We start from the raw sequence: 25427 nt of genomic DNA on the forward strand, positions 1-25427 counted from the left end.
TAGGACAGGTGCATCTCAGCGCCTATCGATAGCTGCCCTGCAGTACGATTTCTGTTTTGTTTTTAGTGCAACAGCTGAGAGCTCTCTTTTTTGTGAAATTGTGCATATTTTTAGTTTGTTTTGTTTCGTTTAGCGTTTCGTTCAGACGTTCAACATGTCCGCGCCCAAGAACGAGATGTACTACAGCCTGTTGGAGTGGTTCAAGACCCTCAATCTGAACGCCCCGCACGCAGATGCGGAATCCCTGGCCGACGGAGTGGCTCTGGCCCAGGCGCTCAATCAATTCGCCCCCGAATCCTTCACCGATGCCTGGCTCTCCAAGATCAAGGCCAGCGCCGTGGGCAGCAACTGGCGGCTGCGGATGAGCAACCTGAAGAAGGTCACCCAGTCGGTGTACGACTACTACAGCGAGGTGCTCAACTACTCACTGGGTGACTTTGCCAAGCCGGATCTGCAGAGAATAGCGGAGAAATGCGATCTGGGCGAGCTGGAGCGCCTGCTGCAGCTGGTCCTCGGATGCGCCGTCAATTGTGCCCAGAAGCAGTCCTACATCACGGAGATCATGTGCCTGGAGGAGGAGCTGCAGGCGAATATCATGCGCGCCCTGCAGGAACTGGAGGCCACGAGGCAAGCCTCCTCGCCGGAGGGCGGTGTGGTCAGCTCCCTGTCGCGCAGCGTCGGAATTCTGGACAGCAAGGTGGTGCAGGAGGAGCGCGACGCCATGGCCCAGAAATGCTTCGAGACCGAGAAGAAAATGCTGCTGCTAATCGACGAGAAAACGAATCTGCAGCAAGAGCTGCAGAAGGTGCAACAGGAGTTTGCCCGCCTGGAGCAACACTCCACGGTGATCGGGGATGATGGAGTCTCTCTGGGTCCCGTCCAAACCGGATCTGTGCGCTACAATGAGCTGCGCAGGCAGCTGGACCTTCTAAAGGAGGAGCTTTTGCAGTCAGAAGGAGCCCGCGAGGACCTGAAACTCAAGGCCCAACAACAGGATACTGATCTGCTGCACATGCAAATGCGCATCGAGGAATTAATGGTAATCTTAGCGAGCATCATATATTTTTATAAAATTACATAAATAACTTTTCTAACCCACAGAAAAGCTCTGCTGAGGTAACCACTCTAAAAGATGAGGTGGACGTTCTGCGGGAATCCAATGACAAACTCAAGATTTGCGAGGCCCAGCTGGACACGTACAAGAAGAAGCTAGAAGACTATAACGACCTGAAGAAGCAGGTCAAGATCCTGGAGGAGCGCAGCGCCGACTATGTGCAGCAGAATGCGCAGTTTGAGGAGGATGCCAAACGATATGCCAATACCAAAGGTCAGGTGGAGTTGTTCAAGAAGGAGATCCAAGACTTGCATGCCAAGCTGGACGCGGAGAGCAGTAAGAACGTTAAGCTGGAGTTCGACAACAAGAATCTGGAGGGCAAGAATGTGGCCCTGCAGAGGGCCAAGGACAGCCTGCTCAAGGAGCGCGACAATCTTCGCGAGACCGTCGACGAGCTGAAGTGCGGACAACTGTCCTCCAACTCGGCGCTGACGGGCAACACAGTTTCCCGGGAATTGCAGCCGTCGGCAACGGTGGAAAAACTACAGCGCTTGGAGGCCGAGAACAAGGCGCTGCGCGAGGGACAGGGTGGCCAGACAGCTTTGGCGGTGAGTAATCAAAGATAACATAAGCTGAAAATATTATATTCATGTAAATTCTATTGCAGCAACTTCTGGACGATGCCAACAAACGTTGTGAAAACTTGCGTGAGCAGCTTAAGACAGCGAATGAACGAATTCTTTCGCTCTCGCATGCCTCCCAGAGCGATGATCCTATTTTGAAAGAGTAAATATTTATAATTTTTCTAATCATTTATAATCATTATAATGTTTGGTGTATAATATGCAGGGATCGCAAGTAAGAATTACTTTTTTAAAAAAATTGACAAATAAGTCTTTTTTTTCAATTTTTATTATAAAAGTTGACAAATAACTCTTATGCTTCAATTTTTATTATAAAAATCAACAAATATTTGTCAACTTTTATAATAAAAATTGAATTGATGATGTATTTTTGATGATGTAAAAAATATTATTATTATAAAAAATATGTTGGGGACATATGGCATATCAACAGAAAGGTATTAATGCGTAGATTATACATATATAAATTTTAAACCAATGTACCCCACAGTTCAAGAGTTATTTCAATTCAATCTTTATTTTATTATAAAAGTTGACAAATAACTCTTATGCTTCAATTTTTATTATAAAAATCAACAAAATTGAAGCATAAGAGTTATTTGTCAACTTTTATAATAAAAATTGACAAATAAGTCTTATTTTAAAAATAAGACTTATTTGTCAATTTTTTTAAAAAAGTAATTCTTACGTGCGATCCCTGATAATATGGTATCATAACCTTTTGAACGAACTCTGATTCAGCTCAATTTTCAAATTTGTATTTTATAAAAAAAGCATAAATTTTACTTATTTATATATATTTTTTTGTTATAGGAGCGAGTTTGGCAAACAAATCAAACAGCTGATGGAGCTAAATGAACAAAAGAGTGAGTCACTAAAATCCTAAAAGAAAAAACCAACGACTTATGTATGTTATTTACATATCTATAGCACTTCAACTGGAAGAAGCTGTAACCCAGAGCACATCTCTGCAATGTAAGGTGACTCAGCTGGAAACGAATTTATCTGCACGTGAGCAAGAAATTCTGGTGTATGACGCGAAATACCGAAAATGTGTGGAGAAGGCCAAAGAGGTGATCAAGAGCATAGATCCGCGAATTGCCAGTGGTAAGTAGTTCAACGTGCTTCGTAGACTCAAAAATAATTGTTGTTAATTAAGCTCTAGATGCTAGTGTCCTGGAAAAAAATGCTGATCTTGTCGAGGAGGAACCCAAGCCCAAGATGAGTGTGATGGAGGAGCAGCTGATGACCTCCGCCTTCTACAGGCTGGGTGTGAATGCCCAGCGCGATGCAATCGACTCAAAGCTGGCCATCTTAATGGGCTCGGGCCAGACATTTCTCGCCCGCCAGCGGCAGTCGGCGCCTCGCAAATCCCTAAGTGCAATGAAATCAAAGTAGAAAGCATGAACCTGATGAGTAGATTAAGTCTCTTTTCTTGTTTGAAAGTTTATATAAATAATATATAATACAAGTATTTATTGGACCTCCGCATGGATCTATATCGTATTTATAGGATGTATCTTAATAAAATTACTACAAATATTCAAAGACTCATTCGCTACTTTTTATTGTTTTGTCGCTTAAAGTTTAAACCACCTTTAATAAAACCAAAGCATAGTTTTGTAAATATTTTAGCTTTTAGTATTGAATTAAATACATCCAACGCAGAGTTCAGGGCGAAAACAAATGCACACATAAATGAAGGGGTCGCTCCATGTGGCTCTGGAACCCATCTTTTAGAGAGTCTCTTTTGGGCATTGGCACAGGTAGGAAATGCAATTCGGAAAGGAGCGGGAGCTACACAGACGAGCGGTAATAACAATAGGTATCATCCTTTACTTGGCGATCAGTTGGGGCTGTGAACCACCGGCTTCCGGCTGGTTTTCAACCAACTAACTGGTGCAGTCTACATACTTGGTACATAGGATCTCTCACCAGGGTCGCCACATGCTCTCATCCTGACCAGCTGCTGCTGCTGCCGCTGCAGCCGCCGCCTGGGCCATGTAGTGGTACTCCTCCTCCTGGCGTTGTCTCAAGGCCTGGCGAGCAGCGTTGCTAGTCTGCGGACGCGGACTAGCCACCGGAGCCACCTCGTTCTCATTGGAACCGATGCCACTCTCCGATCTTGGCGACGATTGCTGCGTGGCGGGCATGGACTTGAGTTCCGACACCGAGACGCCGGAACTGACAGAGGCTGCCACCGAGGCGGGTCGCTCCTGGTGAACTGATGGGGTTACCGCACCGGAAGTGGTCATGCCGGAAACGGGGACACCGGCGGAAGCGGCCACCGCCATGCTGTTGGCATAGGCTGCAGCCGCAGCGGCAGCCACATGGGCCGCCTCCAGGCCGCCGGGAAAGCTGGGACTCAACTTGCCGGCCAAATGGGGCTGAACCCTTTGCAACTCAATCAACCGCTCGAAATCCGTGCGAGTGGCTATCGGATCCACCAGGGGCTGGGCACTCAGGCCCAGAGCAGCCGCCAGTTGGACGTAGTGGGGCGGCAGGACAAGGACACCGTTGGCGGACTCGGTTGCCTTCAGCTGCTGCTTGTACTGCTCCAGGACATTGGCGCACACCTTGTTGCGATCCTCCTCGTAGCTCAGCTCGCTGGGAGCAACTGCATCTGGCGGCGACGGCTGACTTTGCGCCTGAATCGGAATCGAAGTTTGCGGCGGCTGCGACTGCGCCTGGAGTCCACGATTGTTGTTCTCATCCTGCGGCGCCGGGGTAGCGGGCAGGTTCCTCTGCTCCGTGGCCACCATTTTCAGACCTTTGCTGTAGTCCAGGGGATTCGAGTCCTGACTGCTGTAGTCCAGGGAATGCTCCTCCGGCTGCTTCTTGGCGTGGTTCAGGTCAAAGCAACTGCTGCTGCTGGGACTCTCCGCAAAGGTAGCCGTCGAGTGGGGACAGATCTCCACGTCGATCTCGGCGATGCACTGGTCCAGGTGCCGCAGGAGTCGCGCCTTCGAGCCGGGCTCCGCCAGAGTGGGCATGGTGCCCAGGGGCGGTGGCTCCGGGGTGGCCAGGTAACGAGCCACCTCGCGAGCACAGTCCGTGTAGCCCGCTCGGTATTTGTTAACCGCTGTAAGAAAGAAAACAGGGGAATATTAACGTAAAAAAAACCCTTTTACAAATTATAAACAAATTTTTGGTTGCGTATATTTTGAATATCACATTTCCTTGTATTTTTCATCCGAGGGTTTAAATTATCCCCCACTTAAATATCTTTAGATTTGTCTTGATGCTCTAAGCCAACATATACATATATATTTTCAATGAAACCTTTAAAAAATAAGTATCCCGAGATCAAGCTATATTTTTATGTTAGGGGGATACTTTGTTCGTTCGCAAAATATTAAAAAAAAAAATTAAAATAAATAAAAAAAAAAATAAAAAATTAAACCGAAGAAGTAATAATAATTTTTCCTTTTTTAAATATATAAGAAATTATTATAAAATCATTACAAAATGCGAACTTAGGTTGATTTCAAACCTTTTTGATAGATTTAAGGGGTCCCCACAAGATTTTTTTATACATTCGCTTTATAGTTGTTTTACAAGCATTTTTATTATTTATTATTTTTCCAATTTTATAACCTCTTAATGATATATAAGAAATAAAATGCAATACTTATAATCATTTTAATACTGGAAACCACTGAGAAAGCTTGCTAATCTACGGTATACTCACTGGGATCATCGAGATTGCGATGCCTCTGGAAGTGACGGACGGTCAGTTCCAGGATATCCGCCTTCTCCAGCTTGGTGTGCTTCGCCTGGCCCTCGCCGTTCTTAGCATTCTGGCTCTTAGTGGACTCGAGGATGAGGGCCTTCAGGATGGCCAGACTCTGGTTGATGCGCGCCCGCCGTCGCTTCTCCATGAGTGGTTTGTTTGTCCGCTTGCTGATGTCCTGCGACGAAGTCACATTCTGCGTGGAGCTGACCAGCCCGATGGATTTTATGCTGCTGCCATTGGTTGAGCCGGCGGCGGTGAATCCGATGCCTGCACGGAATATCGAAGGATAAATTCAATTATTAATTTAAGCTCTAGGTGGTTTTCCATAAGCGGTGCAATAGAGTTTAATGCAAGTTGCTGTAATTGATTTATGCACAGATAAAGTTGTCACTTTTGCATGTAGTTTGATTTTTGGAAAACTTTTGAAATTTCACTATAAAGTTTTGCAACAGTCAATATTCCCGTTTTGTATTGCATTAAATGACTTATAGAAACACAGCAAATTAGTTGGTAAACTTAAGAACGCATTTAATTTTATAAATAAATAAGCACTTAGTGTGTAATGTTACACGCTGTAAAATGTTTTTAAAAATTAGGGTTTGCTTGGAATATTTAATCTCACATTTTTATTGTTGATTAAATAATAATCACACTACTACTAGTTTTTAAAAAGTAGTCAACCAAAGTGTTTCTTTTTTTTTTAATTTATTAATAATGCAATTATACAACTATACACAGGCCACAGGTGTCTTTTTTTTTTGGCGAGAACAAGATTTTATATTTCATTGAATTTAACTGGTTAATTGACACGTTATATATTTTTCAACCACTGATAGATAAAATATCTTTACTGCAGTCGTAGTTTTTTTAAGCAGTTGAACCTAGCGTTTTTATGAACATAAATAATTATTCATTAAAAATCGGCCATTCACTTTACCACTTTGTATATAGTTCAGAAAATGTATTGCAACAGTTTGAAAATCTAAGTTTTAGTTTGTGTTAGCATTAAACTTATTTGTCAATGGAATGGAACATGTATTTTACCAGATGCTGATTTATTTTTCGAGTAATCCTTATCACGTTTTGCTGTCATTTTCTCATTTTTACGAAATCCAAAAGAATTCGTTGCCCGTTAGTTAGAAATAGTTCGTTATTTTTCGAAATTATTTTGAAACTTTTATCCTTAGAGTCCGCGCCAACAATTACGTCTTTCGGTGGTTGATTACAACTGAAATCCCGTGCGACAAGGACACGCGTCCGTACTGTTCGAGGGTAAACGGCGAACTGAAGGCAAGGACCAAAAACAATTGCGACTTTTCACTTCGTCGCTTGTCGGCTGTCTGGCTGGCAACTGGGTTTTCCGATTTTCCGCTGCCGCGTGCGCTTGGCTTGTGCAAAATTTCCCGACTGAAATGCTTGGCTAGCTCATGTTGCTGCCGTTGCTGTTGGTGTTGCTGATGTTGCTGCTGCTGGCAGTGGCACGAGCCAGGCAGCCGTCGTCGTCGTCGTGTGGCGCAGCAACCAAAGCAGATTGGAGTCAACCGACAATAAAAGCAGCAACAACAGCAGCAACAGCAACAGCAATCAGCAGGAGCGGCAACAGCAACAAAGCCTGTGGATGTGGATGTGGATGTGGCAGCAACAGCAACGCCTGGCTGCCTGCCACGTTAATGGTGGTTGTGGTAATGGTTGCCCCACCGACCTCCGCGTACACACACAAACACACATAGATTTGGCGAAGAGCTTAACGACGCAGCGGAGGCATGTTGCCAGTGGGCGGTGGGTGGTTGGGCGCTTGGGTGGTTAGACCGAGGGATTGGTGGCGCGCTGGCTGCGGCAAATGTCAGGCAGCCCAAGCGACAAGCCGGATCGACGTGCCGCCACTTGGACGGACGGCGTGACCATGTCTGGCTTTCACACACACACACTGGCACACACTCAGTCATAGACACAGGAACCCACACACAGGCATACAAATCAATTCGCTTAGGCGCAAATAGCAAATTACCCAGCAAACACGGCGGATGAGTGATATTTTGGTAGAGCATGCAGAGCATACTTTTTAGGGCAGGAATTAAATTTAATTATGTAGACTTGCTTTTGGGTAATATTTAACAGTCAGTTATTTATTGTTATTTACCACGTGATCTACAAATATAACAAAACACAAAAAACAAAATAAAAAAAAAAACAAAATAAAAAACAGAAAATTTAACCTTCCTACCCTTCCAAACAAGCTACCTAATATGCCTGATAATGCCAGGGACCATAAATAACAGTTATGTATTTGATACTTGTATTTTAAAAGGCCTGCTGAGATTCTAATATATTTTAATCAAGAGCTTGGCTGATTTTTATGCACTTAGTAGACAAGAGTGTTATTTTTGACGTTTAAAACATAAGATCACAGTAGTATTATAGTATTATAGTATTATATATTATATATTATAGTATTATACCTATTAAAATGTATGGATTATTTTAAGTGTTTTACAAATCTGTAAATATTTTTAAGAGTCACATATTTTTTTTAAAAGATTGAAATTATAACCTGAATGATGGTAACCGATAATTAAATAACCCCTATGTAATAAATTCTAAGTCGTTGCCTGTATTGAATTTAATATTTACATTTATTCTTTTAATCTCCACAATAATGTTTTTTTTAAAATCTAAATCATAATATTCTTTGGAAGTACACAGTAGACCAAAAAGCTTTCGGGCATTTTGTTCACTGGGTGGACTGCGTCAACGGCGTCAGCAGGCGGGTTAGCCGGAGTTGTGGCCTGCGGGCGACGGAGCAGAATCCGAGTGCTGCTCCTCCGACCGACGGCCTGTGGGTCGTGCGGGGTCAGTGGGGATTCGGGGGGTGGAGTGGGGTGGCAGCGGGGGTGGTTGGATGAGCGGGCTGTGTGGGTGTTTGCTGTCGCTGACTTTGCCATTCGGCTGCCCGCATCGAAATCATAACACCAACGAGGCGAAACTTTTGCGGCGCAGCAGTCGTGGCAAATAATAAGCCAGGCCAGCGGAAAGCAGAGGGGGAGGGGAGGGGGTGCTAAAACAGGAGCAGTGGCAGGAACCAGACGAAGACAACTGTGACAGCGGCAGTAGAAAGGACTATTAGATAAATACGCTTGCTGGTGCGAGTTTTTGGGGGCGCAATGCCGTGGCAACAAAGTTGATGGCTACAAATTGCCAGGGATGTGGGGACACATCCACATCCACATCAGCCGGGGCTTAACAAGGTGCGCAACGCATTCCCCGTCGATTCAAACAGTCCAAACAGCCAACAACAAGTGCCCCAAACTGCCAGCCATACAATATGAAAATTCCACATTGCTGCAGTGCCCCCCTGACGTGTGGCGTATTCACGGCACTGGGAATGGGACTTCGAATCCGACGCGTATATTCAAAACCAATCGAATTTGTACGTAACATAATGCGTCACAAGGTTGGCAGGATAATCGGGGCTTAGCTTAGCTCTTTTTTTGAACTGACGATGAGTGGCACTCACATGGTTGTGCCGCATTGTAGACTTTCATATATCATATCCATTGCATACTAGAAGAATGTGATTTAAATGTTTTTTTTTGACCCGTTTTCTCATCCGCTTGTTAAATTTAAAGAAAGCTTAAACTCTGATTTCCCGTACGATTTCAGGGTTTAAACCCTACTGTAATTTTAACAAAGGGACGAGAAAACGGCCCTAAATATGATAAACCGGGCTAAGAACTCTATTAATACTAAGTATACTAATAAATACTTAAATGACTGCCTCAAACTTATTTTCAAACTGAGAGTCAAATAAAATCAGACTGACTATGGCGTTTTATTTATTTATTTAGTTCTTCCTAAGGCTACAGGTGTAATACTTATAATTTAATGCGCTAGTCACACGCATTTAGATTATAATCTTTAATTTTCAATCATTAAACATGTATATTAGAACACCCAAAAACTTGATATAAAACGATGATCGATTTGATGTTATGTGGTATCAATTTTGACTTGATATGCCGCATATCAATTCGATATGCTCAAAATGTAAACAATATGCTTTAGGTAGGGTAGTTCAAAAATCGAGCGTGTCTAGTGTAACCTTTAAGTTGAAACTAGTGCTTGATTAGTCGCGCTTATAAAAACTCACAGGCTTGTTTAAATATTACTCTGACTTTGGGCACTTTAGATGATAATATTGGTCTCCATTGATAACATAATTTCCTTCGCTTGTCGGTAATTTAATTAAACTGATTCCGGGAACTGATGCCGCATTATGGCAACGCAGGATTTCAATTTCTAACACCTGGAGTAGAAGCATTCCCCACGGCAAGCCGAACAGCAGTTCTATGAAATTTTAAACGCCAATTTGAAAGGCGGTGAAAACTGGGGAGCATAATGAGCAATTAGCAGCCGCAGCTTAAAGCTGAGGAAAGGCCCCTCCGCACAGCGACTCCAAGTGCGAGGAGTCTCCTGGGTCGTTGGCACTCATCGTGTTGGGCTTGTGTTTTTTATGCGGCCTGGCCAGGTGCAATCAGAGTTGAGCGCACAAACATGGCCGGGGTACAAAGAGCTCTCGAAACTACGCACCGTGGATCGGGGGGATAATGCCGAGGATATGGGATGAGAGCTTGCAACCCAATCCACTTGGCGCATGTTGCCAGCTGCCGTTGCCGCCAGCCAAATTACTGAACTGAACCGAACTGAACGATGACTTGAATGCTGCCCTCGCGGGTGGAAAGCCTGGTGGAATGGGTGGAAAGTGGGTGGCTGGGCTGTTCCGTGGGTCTGGGCCAGTCATGTGGTGCTGGCACACACATAAATCGTTTATAGCCACACCGAGACCAGGCAGTCCGCCACCAGCGTCATCATCGTCATCGGTAAAAGCCCTGCCACGACCCTGGTTCTGGGCTCCAGTTGTACGGCTTTGCCTCTCCGGCTTTTCCCTCCACTTCTGTTCTGGCAAACCCCACTAGCCGCCTCACTTGCTGCCGATGTTTCTGGTCGACTTGACAGGCCCCACTGCCTCTGCCACTGCCACATCCCCAGAGCCACCACCTCGGATAACCTCCGACCACTCCGACCGCCACCCACCCAGACTTGCGGGAGAAGTGGCAGTGTAACAGCCGGCAGCAGGCCACATGCAACCTTCGGCCATGGCTCGCTGGCTGTGGGAAATACCCTACCCGCGACGAGAAGTTACACTGAGGCAAAAATAAATGTAACTTTGGATTGCAAGTGTAAAAAAAAACTTCGTATTCAAAGTTATTAAAATAAATGTAGAAATTCAATTTTTTAAAAAGATACAAATAAATTATCCAATATTTTTAAAGAATAATAAAAAAAGAAAAAAAAAACCTAAGCAGTTTTTTCATGATGACTAATATAATTCAGTTAAGGATTCAGTTTGGAATTACGTCTTAAAAAAATTGAACATTTTTAACCAAACTAAGAATCAAACTTTTAAAATATAAAAACTCATTGTTATTATTGAATCATCAAAGTTATATCTTTAAAATTCGGAACATTTTCTGACTTGTAGTTGCTATATAATACTGCTGGTGGGTTACCTTTTAAAATTACGTCTTAAAGAAATTGAACATTTTTATCCTAAGTGGTTAAAGAAATATTACAATTAACCGATTTTTAACATCAAAATTGTGTTAAAGCTAAAAATCAAATTTACTGATCCTAAGAACCTATTATAATTATTTGATCATCAAATTTATGTCTTTAATATTCGGAAATCTTTCTAATAATATACTTGTAGTTACTTTATAATATTGCTTGTAGGCTACCTTTTGCTCCTGTGTATTACCTCCGACTGGCAGTTGGAGTCAAAGGTATAAAAGGCAAGTTAAGCGCAGACAGCAGTGGCAACCGGAGACCGTAGACCGGTAAAGGAGAAGGAAGAGAGGGAGGAGTAGCAGGTTGGAGACGGATCCCGTGCTCGGTCCCGGCAACAAGAACAACAATAACAATGCGAAAAAGGTATTGGTGGCAAAACAGAACTGAAAATCAAACTGCGGGGGAAAAAGCAAGGGACTAAGGGACCCGCACACAGACAATCGCACTGGCGCACAGAAGGGAAAGCCCCACAGGAAAAGCTTCGGAAGTGCGCTCCATGCCGCAATGGCAACGGAAGCAGGACAGGACAGCGAGGACGAAAGGGGGAGGTGGTGGTGTGGCGGGTGTGGAAGGCAGTTTGTCAAGTGGCGAACAGGAAAGGCAGGGAGGAGCAGGAGGAGGAGCAGGAGGAGGGGCAGGAGGTGGCAGAGGGCCATGACACGACCTGCTCCTGCCGTTGTGTCGGCTAAAGAGAGAAAAATGACTAAATCAAAAGGAAGTGCGCCACACTGTGCGGTGTAAGAGCACGTACAATACGCCGGAGCTCCACTCCGCCTGTATTAGTGTGTCTGTGTGCGGCCGTGTGTGTGCTCAAGTGCGAGTGTCTGGGTGGGTGTGTGTGTGTTGGCGCGTGCTTCGAAGACCGAAAGCATGACGGCCCGAAACAACCGACCAGAGTTTCAAAAACATTTTCCTGAGCTGAACTCGGAGAACTTCGTTCGTTTTTAGAAAATTATAAAAAAAAAAAAATAAAAAAATTACAAAACCAAATAAAAATACTATTAATGTAACTTAAATAATTTTGGTATAATTTTCGAAAGCCAATGATTATATGTATGCAATATCCTTTCTTAGTTATGAGGATATTATTTTGTTTTTATTACCTAAGGTTGTCTTAAAATTATCTAAAAGATTGGGGTAAAGAATGTATACAACTGTAAAATGAATAAAAATATGGAATTTTTCTATAATAATGAATCTAAGTGAATCTTTAAACTGAAAAAATTAATGCTTCTTATTTGCTATTGCAAGATTCTAGTTCAGTATTATATATATCGCCTTAGCAATGGATCTTTAAGATCGGTTTCTAGAAATAGAGCATCGTAATAATAAGAAAACTTGAGTTGTAAAAATATATTATAGAACATACAAAAGGCATTCTAATGTTGTAGTCACAAGGATTTCATTTCCGACAACTCTGTCGCCTGAGGACATGGCCGCAATATGGCAGAGAACGAGCGAAGCGGCGAGGACGAGGGGCGCAAACAGGGCGGAGAGCAGTGGTGTGAAAAAAATTGAAATTTGCGTGAGTGCTCCAACTGCGGCACTGGATGGTATGGTATGTCATGGCTTGGCATGGCTTGGTTTGGCATGGAAGCTCGACAGCCGGGCATCCTGGCAGCCTGGCGCTTGGCTGCCTTCCAATCCCCGATGTCCCAGTGGCTGTGAGTGGGGGCGGTGACGAGGGCGGGGGCGGGGGTGTGTCTATGTGGGCGGGCATCGTTTGCACTTCAATGCTAATGTTGGCTTGGCAGCGACGTCTGTCGTCGACATTTTCCATGCTGAGGGGTTGGCGAATGCGGGGGGCTGGGGGTAGGGAACGGAGGGTTTTTGGGGGAAGGGACACAGGCCATGGCCAGGACGCGTGTCGCTTGTTCGTTTTGGGCATTTTTGGGATTGCCAATAGCAGTGGTGTAAGTTGGATTTTATAAGGGGGTTCGGAAATGAATTGGTTTTCTGGAACATTTTGCCTTGTATTTTATGAGTTTATATTTTAATATTATTAAAATTAATAAATTTAGTAATCTTAAATGAATAAATGTCATCAATGATAACTCATTTTCAATATTATATGTCAAAATATAAACTTTTGACAAGTTCCAAAAATGTTGTATAAAATATTTAGACGTTATTATTTCAATTAACTGGTTTTTACTTCAGTTTTGGCAACTGTTTGAATTCTTAGAATTGCGATTTATAGAGGGGGCTTTCCTTATTTTGGTACGCCCCTTGACGGGCATTTCGAGTAAGTCGTGTTTGCTCGAGCTCTGCTTGTCAACGGCAACAATGGGCGCGCTGCTGGTTCGACCCTCGAATGTAGGCAACACTTTTTTTGTTTTTTTCCTGCCATCCTTTAAACAAAATTGCTGCAACTTGGCTAGCTGGCAGGCATTGCATGCGAAAAGTCCGCAACGAAATAAGAGAAGTGCGACCAATTTTGTCGACTTAATCCCCAATGACACCAACAAACCCACAGTGCACAAGTTTAGGGCAACAAAATTAAACAAAACACAAAGCACAGCCCCCATCCAAATGGCGAGGCTACAAAATTAAACTTTAAAAAAGGTTGCCAACCATTTTTTATTTATTCAGCTTTGACGGCAAGTGCCAAAAGTTTGCACCGCTGTACAGTGGACTTTTTTTCGAAAAACAACTTGGCTTAAATGTTATTAATTGCGTTACTTATCGAACTTCCCTAAATTTTTGGCTATAATTTTTCTAAACTTTTATACCAAAGGAACTATACATATTGATTAAGAATTGAAATGTAATCGAATTGTAAGCTTATTGTTTAGTTTTTCCTAAAGAATGAATAGGAAAATGTAATTTTATGAAAATAAGAGAACAAATAACCAGAAAATCAAAGAAAATTACCTATATTTCTCAAGTTTAAAATGTGTTCTTCCTTAAACTATTAAATGATAACAAGTAAATGATGTACATTTTTTTTTAATAACGCCGAGCTCTTTAACTGCCAAGCTGCACCACTGTATGAGTAATTGCGAGTGTGTGGGCGTGTGGGTTTTAAATGCCGTCGAGTTTTCCGAGTGTTTGTGTTGGTTCGGCGGCGCCCTTTTGCGCGTCAATGACTTGCTTCTGCTTTTGCTTTTCCTTTGCTGCCTCCGGCTGCCACATGTCAAGCCCAAGCCCAAGCCCAAGCCCACCTACCGGATGACCCACGAACCCTCGCCCACCGACCTCCATTCACCCCCACCCATGTCCTCCCCATCGAGCACACCGCATTTCGCACACAACTTTTGCCGCATTAAATTTGACGCAAAAAGCACGCGCGCTGGCGGCGTCAAAAAAAAAAAGAAGAAAATTGGGGAGGGCGAGAAAACGAATGAGCGAATATAAACGAGCAGCAGCGCCAGCAACAACAAGGACAGCCAGTGGGTCTGAGCTTGGACCCGCCGCCGTCTAAAGTCGTTGTCTGACACCCCCCTTCCCTCGCGCCCACTTCCTGCCCCACCACGCCCCATCATCAGCCGTCAGGCATCACCCATCACCCGCAACCCATCACCCGCCACCCAACAGACCCGCCGACTGCCGGCAAACAAGCGTGACCTGCCACGCAGCAGACCGACTTTGACGCACAAAAAACTACACTTCGAGAAAAGGTTACAGTTTGTAGAGATCGGAAAAGTATACGGCTTTACCAGATAGGAACCTATAGCTTAACGTTAAGTCATTCTTGGCCTAAGATGCTTACATGGTCCTTCGAGCCGGATACTTTTTAAGAAGAAATCGTTGTATTGCTTTTGTTTGGTTAAGTTTAAACATATTTATTCTAAAAGGAATGATTCTAATCTGCCTGCGTCGCTCTCATCATTTTTTCCAGTGCATCGCGTGGAGGAAACAAAGTGGGGAGCTCGCAGCTGTGGGATTCGAACTCGGGCTCGAGCTTGGGCGCCAGAGCCAATAGTCAGTCATCAAGGCTGTTTGCGGTCTGCTTTTCGGGGCGCTGTCTGGCTGTATGTGTCTGGATTATGTATACGTATACGTATATAGTCGTGTGGGAATAAACACCCATGTAAATGTGAAAGTGTGCCCGTTGTATGAGCATTTGTATAGCATGGTACCAAAAAAAAAAAAAACAGAAGGAAAGTAAAGGAAAAGCAACAACCAGCAACCCAAAAAAAGGTTCGACTGACGACCGTCAGAAATATTTTATGGTTTCGCTTTTGACACCTCTCTCTTCACCTCCATCGCACCTCCCACATCGCTTTTCCATATTGATTTGCCACTTTTACATTCACATTTTTCAAAAAACCACATCGCCACAAGAATGGAATCCACAGAAACGATGGAGGCGCCGCCACCCAGTCGTAATGGCGAAATAATTGCTGAGACGTTCGGAAAGTTCTCTCATCCTTTCTTTTTTTTTGGGGCGTGGCGGCGTCTTTAAGTTGTTGACTTCGAGTTCAAACACAAATCCGCAAACATTCGTGCCGCTCGCCCCCAACTCCCCTTGGCCATTAATTGGTGGCGTGTTAGGAAGTTAAGCTCCTGCTGCTGCTCCTCTGCTTCACTGAGTCCTGTCATTACCCCCGGAGCTAGATGTCGGAGCGTAGCAAGTAATACGTTGGCAAATACCCGCACCCACCTCCACTTTCACTCCCACTCAGATGGAGGCAAGCTAAGTGTACATTCAGCTGTCTGTCGCCGACGCCACTTAAATACATGCGCATACAAACACAACAAAAATCCTGGCACAGTGGGACAAAAGGGCGGAGAAGTCCTCGAAAAAAGTACAATAGAAGCTCTTGACTTAATATAAAATCAGATAGTCACCAGAATCTAATTTCCAAGACTTATAGATGGTATGCCATTTACCTTTCATTACAAAGATATAGATAGTAGATACTCAAGTTGTATATGGCATAGAAAACTGCCAGGGTCCAAATAACATCTATATCAATAAGGGCACAAACAACCGCATTACACATCCCTTTTACTGTCGGCATGGACAACCAATCAATGATTACAATCAGTGGCTGTTTAACCCATGGATTCGCAACCGAAAACCTCCCGAAATCCCCTCAAGGTCTGGGGCCTCAAAGTGAAATATTTAGCTTAATGAAGCAACGACTGCGTTTCCTGCCTCAGCCAATTTAGTGTGAGTGTGTAATTCTTTAGCTATTATGGCTACCCGGCAACCAACCACCCATCTTTCTACACCCAGCCTTTTTGTGTTGCCTCTACAGTTTCACCTTCAGCCTTGGAGTCGCGGCACCTGTGACAGACGATGGGTGGTTGGAATGGAATGGGGAGGGTTTTCCCCCGCGGCATAAAAAGTTACGCACGGACCCGGAGGATTACCTCCCAATACTTAGGCAACGGTCGGTGCTTTCAACGTTTATCTCTTCTAAGGTGGTGGCGGCAATCAGAGTCACCCAAACACACACAAACACACACACACAGGCACAAGCCACCATCATTTCCGCCACACTGCTCCACCACTTTGGCAACAAAATGTCCCACAATTACCACTGAGGCCACATCCACATCTAACGAAGCCGATGATGATTCCTATGACAATTTTCTATAGCTGGCAAGTGGCAACTGCTCAACGACTCAACGGCTGCCCCCTGAACCCAGAACCTCTTTCCACATCCAACTGACAATCAGACATTGCCACCGCCACTCGTTGGGGCAGCTAGTCGCCACTGTCCGTGTCCGTGTCCTGGTCCTTGTCCGTTACCATGTCCTTGTCCGTTTGTCCGTCCGTCTGCCACCCATTCCATTCTCCGGCCCGTTATCATGTCTCCAGTTTCAAAGTTTTCTCATGTAACCAGGCTTTCGGGGCAAAAGGGAGTGCCAAGGGGGCCAGCAGACGGTCGCACGTAACGGATGAATGGGCGGACGTGGAGCACCACACCATGGCAATAGCATTCGCACACACACACACACACAATCGCAATACAGGAGAGGCATTGCGGCTAAAAAGCCATACTACTACGTCGGTCCTTGCCCGGCAAAAGCAGAAGGCTTCAAGGCAACCAGAATGTAGAACCATCCGCAGCACTGTCATGGAATGCCTAAATACTACAACAAATCAGCTATCAATAGAGTTTGGTCCCCTAAATTACCCTACGATATGTGAAATAAACATAACACTGTGTTACACCTAAAAATTACCTTATGACAGCTTACTGATATTATTAAGCATATGTCGGCTATTTTTTAACACCACTTAAATGTGAATTTTTAATCCTTTTTCGGAATTGAGTTTAGGATTTTTTCAACGGATTTATGTGAATAAAAGACATGCCCATAAACATGATCTTCAAAATAGTATTTAACAGTAATTTATCTTAGGGGAGCCTAAAAAAAGGGTCCTATTTTAAAAATCAAATTCTTATCCGCTATATAAAACTCACGAACATTCGACTAAGCAAATACCTTTTTTAAAATGTTTATAATTTTGCACTCACATCCAGGGATTACTTTGATATTATCCTCAAAGTCTTATTTTAGTCTATTTTAACAAACCAATCGTCTTCTGAATAATCTTAGTATCAACAATACCTTTTTTAAAAATGTATCTTTTTTAAAAATATGCCCTGCTATCAATTATAGATGATCAATTATTTCCAAACAAATAATGAACAAATTTCTTTAAAAATAAAATAAGATTTAGAATTGTTATGCTGTAAATATGGTTAGAATTCGAACACAAATAATTTCAAAAGGTTTCAGTGTATAAATGTACGAAATGAAGTAGTTAAAATAGTTCTGCCTCACTAATCGACCCGATATTTACTTTGATAATGGGTAAGTGAACATCCACGCCCCAGACGACACTTGCCAAGCGCCATGGAAATGGAGAGCAACTGCTGCTGAAGCGCCCCGTCCACAGGCCCATCCAAATCCCGGCAAAACAGCACAAAGGGCAACCACCCACCCAGTCAACAGCCACCACCCACCGCCTGCTAACACCCACGTCCACAACAATAAGGCGTAAGCCCAGACTCGACCTCTGTCTGAGTGGGTTTCAGTTTGGTTTTGGGCTGGGGAGTGGGTATCTATGTGCGAAATCAGCCAACTCAGAAGCAGAAGCAAAAGGAAAAGCAAGCTGCCGCCGCCTGTTCGTCTGGCTTCCGTTCAGAGTTGCCTGCAATTATTCCGTTAGTGTTGGGCCACCCACCCATCCACCCATCCAAATACCCATCCTCTTCCCGCCCTGAAAAAGGCGCGTCCGCATCGCTCGTTACTCACACCAACAAGTGCAGCTGCTGTTTTCCTTGGGGCCCAAAGTCCTCCTGTTGCCGCTGCCGTTGCTGTTTTTGTCGACACTTTTTTCACGGCTTGCTCGCTTGGCTGCTCTTTCGTGCGTTGCCACTGCCAGGAGTCCCATCCCCGTTCTCCGTATCCCCAATGCAAGCCAACCAAGCCAACCGAACTGTATCCTAGCCCCCAGAAACTCGCAACCTGCCAAACCAAACCAACCGCATCCCCGCCCAGCCCGCAGGTCCTGCTGCTTGTTTTCCTTCTGGGGGTTCGCTCCTCATCCTCTTCATCGTCCTTTTTTGCCTGAAAATCAAAACACACGTCTCGGCGTGCGGCGCACATCTGCATGGAATTTCTAAAGTACGTGCCACGGACGAGCGGACAGAACGGACAGAACGGACAGAACGGACGGAACGGACAGAAGGCAGCCAACGAACGCCATCGTCCTGGCCCGATGCCATCGCAATGCCACAGCCGGCAACTTTGGCGTCCTCCTGCTATATGCTATGTGCTGTGGCACATCCATGGATTACATAGCTATAGCTATAGCCGTGCCAGGAGCAGGAGCAGGAGGAGGAGCAGCCCAGCCATTCCTATTCCGCCGTCGTCGCCTGTCTGTTTGTATGTATTTGGCGGCACGGCGGCGAGAGCGTGAACCGAAACATGCAGAACCTTTAGTGAAAAGATACACTGAGCGAATCGGGGGCAACAAATATTTTACAATGTTTCTAACAGGGTAGAGTAGAAATTTTACTTGTGAAAAATTATTAATTTTAAATTAACACCAATTGTAAGACATTTTTAACAATGCCATTTCTTAAAACAGTTTCACTAATTATTTTTATATTTAATTGTAAAACAAGGAGTTTTTTTAATAAGGACTACAATTCTAGATTTAGGAAAATGTTGTTTCTGAATTATAACTTAGCAAGTTGCATTATCCTTATCCTTAAGTTGTGTTGGGAAGGTACAAAGGTACAGAGGAGTCACGGAAACCGACGACGCTTTGAAAATTGGTTTTTAACTAAAATCAGTGTTTCGTATGAGCTTTGCAGTACATTTGCTTTGACTTATATATTATTAGAATATTTTTATGATACCCTATTTTTTGGTTGATTTTAAAATGTCTACTGGATTTTAGAATGTTTTCTGCAACACCGATATTTGTTTTTAAAGGGAATTTTGCCTGAAACAAAATTCGAGACATCCCTAATACTGTTCTCTAAACTAAGTAAAATTTCGAAATAATTTTTGAGTGTTGATTTGACACTGGCGTTGCGAACCGCGCGTGCGGTGTTCAAGCTTGGCATTATAATTTCTTGCTCGGCACAGTGGCAACCACACGCAGACACACCGAAGGAGTGGCACACAGACAGTCGCAAAAACAGGATAAGGCAGAGAAACGGGCAAACTCACACATACAGGGCGCACATTTTAACACTCTCGACAATAAACAGCATGTCACTTAGCTCAAACTTCAAAAGTGCGCCAGTCTGTGCACAGGACTTGGGCTTTGCCAGGATTCGGCGGTGGTTAGGGGGAGGGATGAAGTGCGGCAGGATGAGGAGAATTACGTGGGGAGGAGGAGTCATCGCCGCAGTCACCGACATCGTTATGCGAATGCCGCCAGCAGGCTTCCGTGCCGTGCCAAAGTTTTTTATTTGTCATCCTCTTTCGGCGACAACGGCGAAACTTCCACCAGAAGAGGCGGTTTGGGCGGTCGCTGATGGGCGATAATAAACAGGCCCAGACCAGACCAGGCCACATCACACCCACTACCACCCACTTACACCCACTGCCACTCACTTGCAGGCGGGCCAAGGCGCAACGGCATGAAAAAGGCGCTGGCTGAAGTGTGTCTCGTGGTCCTCGAGAGCCTCGTCGTCGTCAGGAACAGGCGCTTGTTGATATTGCCTCACAGTGTGGCATTAATTGGGGCTACTCCAGTCGGATAAAGCCATACCTGGAGCCGCCGCCGGGATATGATTATACCCAGGGCAAACAACAAAAAAGTACGACAGAAGATTTTGGATAAAACAAAACCATGCGCATATCTATTTGATCGCGACGATTTTTTTGCGTGTATAATTTTTTGTATATAAGAACCTTAACAAGAAAGGAAGCTACCTTCGGCCAGCCGAAGCTTATATACCCTTGTAGATAAAAGAATACTCACTCGGTGCAGTTCCAGGGATTCCAGATTCAGCGTTTCGATTTATTTCAATTTTGTTTTTAAGTAGTCAAGAATCAAAACGTCTACTTCCTACAAAGTTACAATGAATTTTCTTATATTTGTTTGGGAGCCTTAAGATATAGTGGTCCGATCCGGCTGGCTCCGACATATGTACTACCTGCAATAGAAAGAAGACCTTCGGGAAAGTTTCATCGCGATAGCTTTAAAACTGAGAGACTAGTTCGCATAGAAACGGACAGACGGACAGACGGACATGGCTAGATAGACTCGGCTATTGGTGCTGATCAAGAATATATATACTTTATGTGGTCGGAAACGTCTCCTTCACTGCGTTGCAAACATCTGACTGAAATTATAATACCCTCTACAAGGGTATAAAAAGGATGTTTAAATTATATCGAAAAACAGTGTTCTGGAAACTGAAGTTAATTACTGATTAGATTGTCAGTTATTTAAAAATTAAAAGAATGCGATGCCTAATGAACAATCTCTTAATTATAGGTATCGGCCAATTCTTAATGAATGTTATTTTGAATATGTTTATAAAAGCGGCTTGCAGGTCGAAAAATAATTCAACGTGCCCACTGTACGTGTAAGCGGTTTGATTGTCATGGCAATTCGAAAGCATTTGTCGGTCGCTCGCCCCTCAGCACACACATTTGGGAGGGAGGCAACGACAACTCGACGCAGACACAGGATTCCACATCCCAGCGCAGTCCTCGCCTGGCAAATACCATCCACCATCGTCCCTGCCCCCTCTGCCCTCCACATTCTGTGAGCCAGCACAGCAGCAACATCAGCAACGTTGGAGGGCAACAGCAGCAACAACAGCAACATCGGCACGGCAGCAACATCAGCCACTTGCCACATTTGGCTTTCTGCCAGGACCAGACTCCAGGACTCGTGCGGTGGGCGGTGGACTCGGGGTGGGTGTGGCAACTCGACGGCAACAACAAGGACATTCAACAGCAGCAACGACTGTGGCAGCAGCAACAGCAACTAAAAATGCGACGTGCGAGATTATCGTGTCGCTTGTTGGTCGTCCCCGTCCGAAGTCTGCACTCTGTAGTCCTTACTCCGCAGTCCGTGGTCGGTCGTTTCAATCCCACACAGACACACACACTCTCCCCTGCCACTCCGGCCATCCTGGCACCCTGAATCCTGGCCTTCACCCCCGCCTCCTCGACAGCGACACCATCACCACCAGGCGGCACAACTTACTGGCGCTGACGGAGGCAACTGCTGACTGCTACTTATGGCGCTGATGATGGCACAATGACAACAACAACGATTGCAGTTAAACGAGTGACGACTAAGGGATACCTATAAAAATAAGGATTTCTCTTTTGAAATTCAAAATATGCAAGGCAGTTTGACCTTTTAACTTAATATTTCGCAAAGTAAAAGTATTTAAGCAGAATTATTTTTTAAACAAATTGCATCAGAAATTTGTCTTAAAATATTAGTTATATTATAAGACACCATTCCATAAGAAATACTAAAAAACACAAGTTCCCCAAGAATTTTAAAATGGAAAATTTTGAGTTTGGGTTTGATCACTTAAATGTAGTTTATGCCAGGAATTTTATATAAACAAAATCGTAAAATGACTTGGTTAGTAACACCAAAGAACGGACTTCATTATTCTAATTCTGATTTTAAAATATAATATAGGGGCTTACGCCACACAAAGATTTTATATAAAATGGTTTTTTGTTTATATTTTATAAATTATTATTAGGTCCTTCGTGGTATAGAATAAATTTATATTTTAGCAAAATCTGCTAGGAAACAATTGTTTGTACAGTGGGCTTTTACGGTACGTATGCATATACCCACTGATACCCCTTAATCGGGCTCAGCCAGAAAGTATGCAGCGTGCGCACGCGAGGATAACGACTCGACTCTACTCGACTCGAGGACGATGACGATGGCGAGGACGACAAGCAGCCCGACGGAGTGTGCGTGAGCGGGATAAAAGAGGAGGAGGGTTCGCCATGATGTGGCTGTGGGGTAAGAGTAAGGGTGAGGGTGAGGGTAAGGGTAAGGGATATGCCAGTGTGGATGAGGACGTGGCTGTGAGTGTGGGTGAGCTGTGTGCGACTAATTGGGTGAGAGAATGTGGGTGCTTAAATTGGTTTCGTGCTTTCGTGTGACGCGTGCGGAGGCGTGTAAAGCCTGGCGTGTCGCTGTGTGCGTGCCCATGAGTGTGTGTAAGTGTGCAGGCGACAGGCTGCTCTGCGGGTCCTCCTCCATCTCATCCTCCTCATCCTCCTCATTTTTGTTTTTGTTGTTGCTGTTGGCATGAATGCTTGATGGCGTGACGGCAGCCGGTTGTTGCCAGCAATCGAAACGAACTCAGGAAAAAATGTGGAGAATTACTCTGCAGACCGAGTCCTGGTATACCCTACAAAAAATTTACTAAGTAAAATGATATGGAAGTATAATTTTTTTAGAGCAGACAATCTATTTTCAGTAAACAGCATACACAAACACAAAATACAAAAAAACACGCCGGGATCAAATCGATATGCGCATGGTAAAATAATATTAATGTAAAAGTCGGGATAAAACTATTCCAACTAAAATAACTATTAGTAAATTAGTGAATATGCAAAATCGCATTCATACATTCTAAACACACTAAAGACATTCGTTTTTAAACAAATCTTTAAAATATTAATTTTTCTCATAAATTTATAATTTGATTTTAGTTTAAACTTTAAATTCCGATTTTAAGAATAATGTTAGATAATGTAAAACATTTTCATGTTAATAATAAAATAATTTTATACCTGTACTAAATTCATTTAGAAAGGCTTGCAAACTTCTTTTCCTAACCCAGCGACCCTCAGAAAGGGTACACAAACACAATTTACCCCGCATGGATGTGGATTTTATTTTTGCGTGCTTTTTCCAGCGCAGCAATGCCGACTCACACTTTCAGTTCAGTGCTTGGGATTTGTGAGCTCGTCCGTGCAAGGACTTTTCACCCAGCAAACCCAACCCCCCGCTGGCGCAGCTTGTTTATGTCATTTTGTTTATGCTGCCCGCATGCAGGAATGGCCCAGGTCCAATCCTTTGGCTTCACTTCGACCACCTCCCCGAGGCGGCACTGCTACGCCGCGACTCGTCCAGCGCCCGGTTGTCCTGGATGAGGATGATCGTGTGTTCGTTCTCGGTGGCCACCATAACCTCCTGCCGGCGGGTGCGCAGTCTCACGTAGCTCAACTGGTCGCCAGTCTCCATATCGTTCACCATGGAGCGCGCCAAAGTCACCAGCGGCCTCATCCGGTTGGCGTACATCTGCGCAGCGTTTTCGGGTAAATTTGTGCGGACGGGCACTCCGTCGCCATCGACCAAGACGGCCCCAATCACTCCCGGCAGGAGGAGCAGCCGTTCGAAAGTGGCCTGCACATTGCTCGTCGTCATGGCTTCCAAGGCCCAGGTGAAAGTGGCCCCTTTTTGGGATTTTGGAATGGGGAAGAATTTGGAATTTATTCTAGTGCCGTGAATCTGACATAAAAAACCTGAACAAATCTATGTTTCTCTTCAAAGTTTAAGTTTTTAATTTCACTTCTTTAGTTGGGTAGCTAAAGCTAATATTTTAATAAGAATAAATATAATAATGCATGTTTATAAATGAACTATTTATTTATTGAGTATTTGCCAAAAGATTTTTTGATCTGTTACAAATTAAATATTTGGGTAAGTTGTAGTTGTTACAAATTAATTGTCTTTTTTATTGTTTTTAAGTTATAATAGAAATTTTCTTAACAGTATGTTCCAGCTAGAATAAAAGTCTAAAAAGTGTAAAATGTTGAAAATACGTTTTTGAACATTTTACATCTAGTTTATTAATTATTTTTTGTTACAGCGAATTAGAATTGTTGCCCGTGAATTGTTTGTCATTTCTTAATAAACATATTTGTGGTTCACTATCAAGAAATTTAATTAAAATTCCGACTTGAAGTTTAAATATTGAACTAAGTTTACAACTATAAGTAAACTTAGTTCTATATTTGTATTAGCTATAAAACTTGCGCTTGCTTTAAAAACGAAGTAACACCTTTAACTTCCAGTCAAATCACGTTAGATGCCGCAGGGAAATGATTTGAGTCAATCCTCTAATTGAGTCCTTTATTATGTGTACTTTCAAAGGAAACCAGTGGCCAAGCCAATTCGACGGACTTGCACTTAATTTCGCCGAGGGAGTTCAGATCTGCCCCGTGGCTATTGGCAAGGACAACCAGCCATCCGGCCAGTCAGCCAGTGGAAGAATTTCCGGGCTCCATGTCAAAGGTTGGACCTTATCCGTGTTGCAGCACGCGTCGTCGGGGGAAGGAAGGGGAGGAAGCGGAGGACCAGGCGCCACCACCCACGGTGGTACAGGCGGCAGAGGCAATCATGCCCGGCAGCATGCGGCAACGGAGTGGTGGGGGTCACGTAAATGGCGTTGAATTACAGCCCGACAATCGAAGCGCTGAAGTCTCGAACTGAAAAGTTCACTCCGACCCAGCAGCCTGTGCATCATTTATAAGCCAGGCTAGGCCACAGATTGTCTGGAATCGAGTTGAGTGCGCACGCACGCAACGTAGCCGATGATGATGAGCTCAGGACGACCAAACAGGGAACTTTATGACTGTTGGATTGGTTCGGTTGGGGGTCGGGGGTGTCGTCACGTGCCGGCCTGCGTCTGGCGCCTCCGTCCTCCTCCTTCCGTCACCCAGATCCACGTTGTATAATTCATTTGGCGTTGCAGACCCTTTCGCCGTGCGGAACTATTTATTCAATAATTCGACGTAAAAGCTTGACACGGCAATCCAGGGGTTGTGCAGACAGACATCCGCTGAGTCTTTTGCCAACACACAGCAATTGATACTTTAATGCACACACCAACTGTCAGTACTTAAGGCACAATACATTTTTAAATAATGATAA

General features: G+C 44.1%; 3 protein-coding genes across 4 annotated transcripts; 1 reads left to right on the forward strand and 2 right to left on the reverse strand.

The window, feature by feature from the left end:
* The first annotated feature begins 36 nt into the window (after window positions 1–36).
* On the forward strand, window positions 37–3246 carry hook (hook microtubule tethering protein). Of its 2 annotated transcripts, none has more exons than XM_070219111.1 (6): window positions 37–1039; window positions 1102–1662; window positions 1722–1840; window positions 2512–2564; window positions 2629–2805; window positions 2864–3246. In XM_070219111.1, the coding sequence occupies exons 1-6, from the start codon at window positions 155–157 to the stop codon at window positions 3094–3096; spliced, it is 2028 nt and encodes a 675-aa protein (XP_070075212.1). In that variant the 5' UTR covers window positions 37–154; the 3' UTR covers window positions 3097–3246. The 2 variants fall into 2 exon arrangements, with proteins under 2 accessions (XP_070075212.1, XP_017000072.2); XM_017144583.3 differs by having other exon boundaries at window positions 38–1039; window positions 2858–3246.
* A 383-nt stretch (window positions 3247–3629) lies between these two features.
* On the reverse strand, window positions 3630–6586 carry Sidpn (similar to Deadpan). The gene is made up of 3 exons (XM_017144584.2): window positions 6479–6586; window positions 5390–5701; window positions 3630–4780 (listed from the first exon to the last, which is right to left on the reverse strand). Exons 1-3 carry the CDS (start codon window positions 6525–6527, stop codon window positions 3630–3632), a joined length of 1512 nt encoding a protein of 503 aa, XP_017000073.2. The 5' UTR covers window positions 6528–6586.
* A 16774-nt stretch (window positions 6587–23360) lies between these two features.
* On the reverse strand, window positions 23361–24013 carry robl37BC. The gene has a single exon (XM_017144570.3). The coding sequence runs from the start codon at window positions 23916–23918 to the stop codon at window positions 23574–23576; it is 345 nt and encodes a 114-aa protein (XP_017000059.2). The 5' UTR covers window positions 23919–24013; the 3' UTR covers window positions 23361–23573.
* Window positions 24014–25427: the final 1414 nt, after the last annotated feature.

This window comes from Drosophila takahashii, chromosome 2L (assembly GCF_030179915.1).
Source record: "Drosophila takahashii strain IR98-3 E-12201 chromosome 2L, DtakHiC1v2, whole genome shotgun sequence".
Taxonomy (NCBI): Eukaryota; Metazoa; Arthropoda; class Insecta; order Diptera; family Drosophilidae; genus Drosophila; species Drosophila takahashii.